At 57.8% G+C, this 8,376-nt stretch overlaps 1 protein-coding gene across 1 annotated transcript; it reads left to right on the top strand.

The window, feature by feature from the left end:
• The first annotated feature begins 4,241 nt into the window (after window positions 1-4,241).
• On the top strand, window positions 4,242-5,782 carry NAT16 (N-acetyltransferase 16 (putative)). The gene is made up of 3 exons (XM_086692779.1): window positions 4,242-4,652; window positions 5,293-5,402; window positions 5,455-5,782. The coding sequence occupies exons 1-3, from the start codon at window positions 4,242-4,244 to the stop codon at window positions 5,780-5,782; spliced, it is 849 nt and encodes a 282-aa protein (XP_086548905.1).
• The last annotated feature ends 2,594 nt before the right edge of the window (window positions 5,783-8,376 follow it).

Raw genomic sequence — 8,376 nt, 5'->3', positions numbered from 1 at the left:
TCTTGTCTCCCTGCCTCTGTCCCCAGGTGTCTGTTCTCTTCCAGACCCTTTTCTGGCTTTCTCTTCCCCTTGACCCCTTCCCCCATCGCACACCGTGGGGAGAAGGGGGTGTGTCGCTGTTTTCTATTTATGGTCTCTCTGGGGAGGGGGTGCAGCGCTAGGACTTTTTTTTGGCATCTGCTGGGCCCTGAGTCACGAGGTGTCATGTCTGTGTCTGATATCCATGCCTGCTGCCACTCCCCTCTCCCATCCTCTTCTGCCTCGCATCCCCCTGTCCGCCTTTGTCTCCTTCCTGCCTCCCTTCCTGTCCTTCCCGCTCTGTTCTTTGGGCGCTTTGTGTAACTGCCGTCTCTTTGTCTCCGCCTCTCCGCTCTCTGCTCCCTCTGCTCCCTCTTCCAGCTCCGAGAAGCTGTCGACCTCAAGGGCATCAATATTTCAGGTGTGTGGGGTGCGGTGGAGGTGGGGTAGGGGGGCTCCCAGCATGCCCAGCGAGGACTAGAATCATCCCCTCCCAGAGCGATCATTTATGTTTATAAGATTGAAAGAATAGATCCAAGGATGTGGAGGATATGGAGGGGATGTGCCGCCCCTCTTCCTGGAGCTTGGTCCAGGAGATGCCGGAACTACATCTCCCACAGTGCCCTGGACGCAAAGGGCTGCCCCTTCCTCTGCCTAGACACCTATGGGAGCGATAGTTCAAGGAGCCCGGTTGGAGGGCGCTATTCTGAGGGATGGGAAGGGATCAGAGTGTGGAGCCAGGGTTGTGGGGCCAGCCAGCAGCTTTGGCTTAGCCTGGAACCCCCGACCTGCTTTTTTCCCAGTCCCCACCTCCCCCAGGGCTTAAGGAATTTGGAACTGTTTTGTCCCCCGCCTCCCCACCAAAGGGAGCAGGTGTGGAAGAGTGACTGGGGGAAAGATGGAAGAGATGAATTTGCAGGCGCTTCCTTCTTCCCTGTGACCCCCTTACAAACCACTTTATCCAAGGCATAGACACACCCTTTGGAAATACTCTCCCCCATCTTGAAAGCACAGGAGGGGTAACCAAAACCTCATGTCTTGAATTATTCGTTGGATGTGTCCCAGTCTACAAGTTGCTCACTTTCTGTCCCTTTTTGGGGCAGTGGGGAATCGCTGGAGTCAGCACAGAACTACCAGCTTGTTATTTTCCAGGGACTCAGGAACAGCTGGTGAGGTTGCCTGGAGACATAGATGGGAGCCACAAGCTAACTTGCTTTTATCTCTTCTGAGCCTCGTCATTCCTGCCTGTCACAAGGAATCTGATGCTTGAGCTGGTCCCCGGCTTGTTGTTGGCATAGGAACTGCTGACATGGGCAGAGGGTAGTGGGGATTCCTCCCATGGTCCCATCTCTGGTTCTTAGCCCTCAGCCCTTGGGACCTTTGACTCCTGCCAAGGACCCAGTAATTCCTTGCTCTTCAGGCTGGGTTTGGAGATCCAAATATACACCAAAAAGAGGTCTCCCCACCACTAGCCTGGGGGCTAGGAAAACTTAACTGTTAGCCTGGCTCTGCCCAAGCTGAGTCACTTTAGGCAAGACCTTAGCCTCCTTGGGGGTCTGTTTCCTCATTGTGAAAGAAGTGGGTTGAACCTGATGGTCCCCAACTCTAGCAGGGGCTCTAGGATCCTCTGAGCCTGTGCTGCCCCCACCTCTGATGACATTGGCCTGATGCTGTCTTACTTCATCCAGGCTTACCTGGGAGAGCCTTAGACATCAGCATCAGACTGAAAAGAAAGAGGGAGATGGGGCTCTTGTTTCAAAGCTTTGTCTGTACAGCAGGCACGCTGTGTTCATGTAAGCTATGTTTATGGCATAGAGGCTAAGATCATCCCTAAACTCCTTGGTGTCATTGTTTGTCCCCTATCCCAAGCCTAGGTCATGTTCCTGTTAACAATAAATAAATAGCCAACCAACACCATATTATCTCTCACAAAGTAGCTGGTATGTGTGTCCCCTGGGATGTTGGTTAATGAGGTTTAATGTAGGTTATATGAAGGGACAGTTATAATTGGCTGAAAGAGAGGGGGAGGATTTAATTGGAGGATTTGGGTGGGCACTTGTGTGACTCAGTCGGTTGAACTTCCAACTCTTGATTTTGGCTCAGGTCAGGATCCCAGGGTCCTGGGATCAAGCCCTGCGTTGGGCTCAGTGCTGAGCATGGAGCCTGAATTCTGTTTCTCTTTCTCTCTCCCTCCCTTTGCCCCTCCCCCAGTCAAATAAAAATTAATAACGATTAGTTGATTTGGTTGGTTTGAAGGAGAGAGGTCTGGAAATGAGGCGTCTTCAGGACTTGGGGAGGGGCCTTTCTCTTTGGCCCTGTCTCTGGCAGGGAAAACAGAAGAGCTGGAGGCCAAAGGGTACCAGATCCATAGGAGTTGACCCAAAAATGAGAAGGGGAAGGGGACAGAAAGTATTGAGCAAGAGACAGAGCAAGAATTATAGGAAGAAACTAAAAGCAGAACAGAGGGAGAGAGAGAACACAGAGACTCTCTGTAGGGAAGGTAAATGGGGAAGGGGGCATCGGTGATCCCTGTGCACATCTTGTTTGCAGGAGCTCCAACAGAGCCCTTTTCCAAATAATCATCTAGCCCTAGAGTGGAACCAGGTCTTCCTATGGAGAAGGAGAGGACAAACTTCAGCAGAAGGAAGGGAAAGGCAGGTTTGATTAGCCTGGGAGAAATGACTTGAAATTTTTTAATGGCGCTGTCCACCTGTCCACTCCTCTGGCTTATGTTTGAATGTATGTGTTGGAGGGGAGTGGAGGGCACTGGAGTGGACATAGGGGGAAGATCTGGCGTCTACATCCTCCTCCCTTTGCCCTGGGGATTGAGAGTGGCAGTGGTAGGAAGGGGAGGAGGTTGAACCCTCTGCTTTTCCCAGGGAACCCTCTTGTAGGAGGAGTGGGGATGATGGGGCTTTCCCATGTTCTTGCAGAGGCCTGAGAGAGATGGTGGGACCCTAGAGGGATGTCTTTCCATTTTTTTTTACCCCTCCAAGGACCTTCTGTCCCTTGCCTGAGTCCCTGGGGCTGACTGGGGTTGAAGGAGATTTGGGGCCAGTCCATGAGGAGCTCATGGCATTCCTGAGTTTGTCACTGTTGAGGAGCACCCTGGTAGGGTGGGGCAGGGTAGGATTGGGATTTGGTCAGAGTTGGAGGCCCTGAATTCCCAGGGTTAGTGTGGAGAGAGAAAGAGAAGGGGTATTTGTGTAGCAAAGTACTGTGGGGAGTGTGTGTGTGTGTGTGTGTGTGTGTGTGTGTGTGTGTGTGTGTGAGCGCGCATGCGCGTGTCAGGTGCTATATGTGGAAACAGGGGCTCTGACCATGATACTGGGTTGTCTATTTTCTGCAGGGTGATGAAACAATCCAGTTGTGATTCAGCCAGCTCAGAGCTCCCTAAGCCTGAAAAAGAGGCCCAGCCAGATGTCGAGCCACACTCAAACACCCCGCTACAGGAGGCAGAGGCCAAGTTCAGATCCGGATGGGGGCTTGAGGCTGAGACTGAGCCCCTGGGGGCTGAATCAGGGCCTGAGGCCAAGGCCAAGTCCTTGGGGGCCAACCCCAGGTCTGGATCGGGGCCTGAGGCCACGGCCCAGCCATTGGACTTCGTGGTGGCAACAGAACAGGACGGCACCGTGTGCTGGCTAAGCGAAACAGGAGTGAGGAGAGCCGGGGCCCAGGTGAAAAGGGGGTGAAGCTACATTTGGGTGAGTGGACCTTAAGAAAGAGAGGAGGCGAGCCTCTCCCCCAGCCCCCGTCCGGATGCTGAGGAGCCAGTCGGCCTTGGAACCAAAGAGTAGGATGTGCGGATCCAGGGGCCCAGCCAATGAGGGTGGGATGGAGACTACACGGGTAGCAGAGGAACCCGAGGGAGGGGCTGGTGATAGCTTCGGTGTTTGAGCATTCATTTGGAGTTCCTGGGAGCAGGAGCACAAAAAGAAGAGAGCAGGCAAGAGAGGGTAGACCGGGGGTGAGAGCAAGAGTGGAGTCAGGACCCCCGATAGACCGAACTCGCGTACGAAAAAGCACCTGGACGCGGTTAGCAGGACCAGCCCCTAGACGGGGTCCGGGGCGGAGCTAAGAAGAAGCGGGGCGTGGCAAGGCCCGGGGCGGGAGGGCGTAGCCAGCTCCTGGGGTGGATCCAAGGGAAGGGGGCGTGGCCAGTGCTCAGGCAAGGGGTGCACACGGAGCTGGAGCATCTCGAGAGGTGGACGAGAGCCCGGCGAATGAGCTCCCTCTCTGCCGGCTCTGGAATTCGAGACCCAAGTGCTGAGGAGATGTGGGGCAGGCCCGGGCCTGGCCTGGCGCCCGGGGTGGTGACGACGGAGTGCTCAGCGTGTGGGAAGAGGCGAGCCCTGCGAGCCGAGAGTCCCGGCAGGGGCGGAGGGCCCCCTAACGGCCTGGGTCCGCCGATCGCGCTGGAGTCGGCGCACGTGATCGACTCCGGGGAGACAGCGCTGGTGGAGGGGCTGTGCGTGGCTCCCCGGGAGCGCGGCAAGGGCGTGGCCGGGCTGCTGCGGCGCTTCTGCCCGCAGCTGGTCAAGACACAGAACCTGGGGGTCAAGGTGGCACGGCTCACCCGGGACGACCAAGTGGGCCCCCGGGAGCTCAAGAAACACGGCCTAATCACCAAGCAGGTGAGAAGGACAAGGGAGCTCGGGTAGCCGGGCGTCCTCCCCGCGAGCCCAGTCACCGGCTTTCCTTCTCTGCTGGCTCTACCGAGTGGGGGCGCCCGTGAGCCCCGCCCCCGGACTCCCAGTCCTTACCCAGGCCCTTTTGCCCAGGGGAAGTCAAAAAGTTCCCGACTCCCAGCCGTCAAACCCTCAGTCCTTACTCCAGATGGCTGAGGAGCCTAAGCGTCCGGAGTTCCGTGACCGGGACTCCTCTCTGTTGATCCGGCCTCCCTCCAGGGATCCAAACATCCTAATGTGAATCTTTGTCCTTTCCGCCCGGCTCCCCTATCCTACCGACTGATCTGTTTTCCTCCCTTCCACTCCCCTCCGAGACCCAGGGGCCCACACCCCCAGTCCCCTGGCTCCCGCACACTAACCCCGCCCCTCCTTGGGGCTCCAGGAACCTATCCTGAGGACTTGCCCCTGGGTCCTCCATGCTACCCTCGGGGGTGGGGCAGGCTTTCACATACCCCACTCCACTTGGCCCGGCACAGTCGGTCCTTCCGAGGGGTCCTGCTGGGAGCCCGTGGGTGTGAAGATGCTGAGGCGCTGGGCTCTCCAGCCCTTCCGCTGCCCACTCCGCGCTCACTCTTGCCCCCCACAGGAGCATCCTTTGGGTCTGAGTCAATGCCTCCGTGCTACTGGCGCGGCTGGGCGTGTGCAGCTGGCGGCGCTGCGGGCCTCCGTCACCTCGCCGCTGCCCACCGAGACCGTGTCGGAGACTGGAGGCGACGTGGCCCGCCTCCTACTGTTGCCTTCCGTGCAGCGCGACGTTCACCCAGGACTGGCAGCCCTACCGGCCACGTGAGAGCAACCTGCGCCTGCTGGTGGCCAAGGGCCTGGAGTGGCACGTAAACAGCTCCGCGCGCCCGCGCTTACCCACGCTGTGCACGCGCCCCTTCCCCATCCCGCACGGCGGTGACGGCACGTGGCGCTACCTCAACGTCGACGCCGTGCGCAGCGCTGGTGCGCAGGCGCAGAGCCGGCTTCTGCGGCACCTGCAGGGCCAGGCCCCGCGCCTCGCCGGTCTCAACGCCATGCGCCAGCTTTTCCTGGCGTCCCAGTTATGGTCGCAGCTGGCTGACCTCTGCTAGGCCGGCTTGGCGCTCGAGCTGGTCAAGGGTTACACAGAACAGTACCCGCTGGAGGCCGACATCTAGGGCCTCTCCTCTCGGAGGCGAGAGGAGCATTTAGATCCGTCCATTTTCGCTGTTCTCCAGAAAGCCCCGCCCCCCAGTGTTTGCAAGCTCCGCCCCCTCCCCCTACTCTCCGTGGTCGGCTGGGAAGCCTGCTTACCCTTACCGGAGCGCCCCCCCCCCAACCTTTTAGCCTTGCCTCTCTGCCATCTCGCCTCTAGCGCGCCCACTCTATGGCCCACAACTGGATCCGATCGCCGGGTTTGGGGGAGGCCCTTGCTCTGCTATGGTCCGCCCGTTCCCCTCACGGGCCAAAGAATGGGTTCCTTCACAGGCTTCAGAGCCTTTTCTTGTCCGTCGCCCTAGGCTGGCGGGGAACTCCGTCCTTCCTGGCTTCTCCCTTCTGCCTCCTCGTGGGCGGAAGCGGGTAGAGGGATGTGCAAGGTCCAGCTGCCCAACACGTATTACTTTTCTTCCTCCCGCCCTTTCTCAAGCTCTCAGAGCTTGCCCCGCGCTCCCCTCCTGCCTCCCTCTCAGTCTCTTGCGCCTCTACATCAGTGTCCCCTCTCTCCTTCTCTCTGAGCTCCCATCCTCCTATTCCCCGGACCCCCCCCCCCCTCCAGACACTTAGCTCCTCATTGCCCATTTGTCTGCTCCTCCCTTCCTCTTCCCCATGAACTCTTCATCACCCGCCCTGTGTGCAATACGGAGAGAGAGCCTGTAAATGAAACAATCATAATGCCCTGTTGACCCTCTGGTGACACATCTTTACAAGCCTGCCCCCCCCCCCGATGGGGTTCGTCCAACTTTGCACGATGTTGCTATTTCCCAGGCCCCCTTCCTATATCCCCAACCAGTGCCTGAACCAGGATATGAAACAGGGGGCTTGAGCTGGGAAGGGCAGTTTCCTCAGCCCAGTATGGGGCTATCTTCTGGCTCTAACCAGGCTTCCTTCTAGTGCAACTGGAACCCCTGCCTCCAGATATTTCTGGACATCCCTCCCTTCCTCTGGTTCCTTTATGGGGTTTTTTTTTGGACTTTGGCAGTTTTCTATTTCAATGCAAGTAGTAACAGCTGCAATTGCACAGCGCTGTCTTCTACACTGGATCCTCACATCTACCACCGAGGGAGGAAACAGGCTCAGAAAGATCAAAGTGACTTCCAAGTCATTCAGAGTAGCTGGGAGCCTGGCAGGGACTGGAGTTCAGGTCTGTCCCAAGCCAGAGCATGCCTCAGAACCTCACTCGTTGTGGCGGTGACTGTTTGAACTTCTTGTTGGACGATGGACAGTTGCTAGGGATTTGTTGACAGTAAGCACAGGGGTCGCTGGGGATGGAATCAGAGACGTGGGCAGAGGAGGGCGCCAGGAGGTGGAAGAAGGTGGGCACAGAGGACAGCCGCTGCTCCATCACTTCCCCCAGTTCCGGTTTTGCTGTTGTGCTACACTGCCTTGCTTGTCTGCCTTCAGCGCCTGGCCATGCTGCCACCCTCCCTGTCACTTCAGCCGTGGCTGTATTACAATAAAAAGGACCCTTAGCCCACCCTCTGTGTCTGTTTCACTTCTCAGCGGGGGAGGGATGAGGCGCATTATCCTTCCCCCTTCCCCAGCAGCCTGTATTAGAGAGGATCTCTAAGCCCTGTGGCAATGGGGCTAATGACTTCCTGGAGCTGGAGAGGGCTGCTGGCCGTTGCGCGCCCCCACCCCCACCCCAGCCAAGCGGCGGAAAGAAGCGGTTGCTCAGAAGCGAGGCGGGCAGCTGCGCGGCGCCCTGACAAGCCTGGGTCTCGCTTTCCCCTGGGCCTGGGAGTCCGCTGCTATCCAAATTCTATGGGCTTTTCTCCCAAGTTCCCCTTGGCATCCAGGACCGGCCTCCCTCAGCCCCACCATCCAGGCGTCTAACTCCCAGCTCTCTGGGCCAGCGCGCTGGCTTTCCGGATTCCTGGGTGGGCAACGCGCGGAAGGGGGAGGAGGTGGAGGGAGCTTGGGCACCGCCCCCCCGGGAGCCGATCTCCAGAGCGCCGGAGACTGCGACTCCGAAAAGTAACGCGAGGGGGCGCCAGGACGTGTGGACGCGGGCGAGGCAGCGCAAGGTGGTTTCCGTCCGTGTGAGTGTGTCCATGGGAGTCTTTGTGTGTCTGCGTTTCTGTACATGTGTGTACAAGTCAGAGGGTGTCCGGGTGGGATGTATTCGGGACAACGTGCCTGGTGTACCCCAGGATCAGGTACTCCAAGTGGCTTTTTGATGAGGAGGATGCTTGATATGTTACTATGTATGTGTGGATGGGGAGGTAGGCAACTGTGTATCGTGGTGTGTGCAAGGCATAGCCTGCGAGTCCCTGAAGCCGCATCTTGGATTTGTGAAGTCACATTCCCTCAGGGTTTTTGCCCCCTCCCACCATCCCATGTAAAAGAAACGAGGGCTCTCAACGCAAATCTCCATTACCCTGGTCACATCTTAGCATGTGTCTGAGTGACACTGCCGAGGCTAGGTGTGATACTGTGTTTGTGTAAGTGGGTGTGTCTCAGAATATCAGTGTCACTCTGAATAATA

This window comes from Puma concolor, chromosome E3, assembly GCF_028749965.1.
Source record: "Puma concolor isolate L17-30 chromosome E3, mPumCon1.1.hap2, whole genome shotgun sequence".
Lineage (NCBI taxonomy): Eukaryota > Metazoa > Chordata > Mammalia > Carnivora > Felidae > Puma > Puma concolor.
Note: the sequence above shows the minus strand (reverse complement) of the source record. Positions and strands in the feature narration are given on the sequence as shown.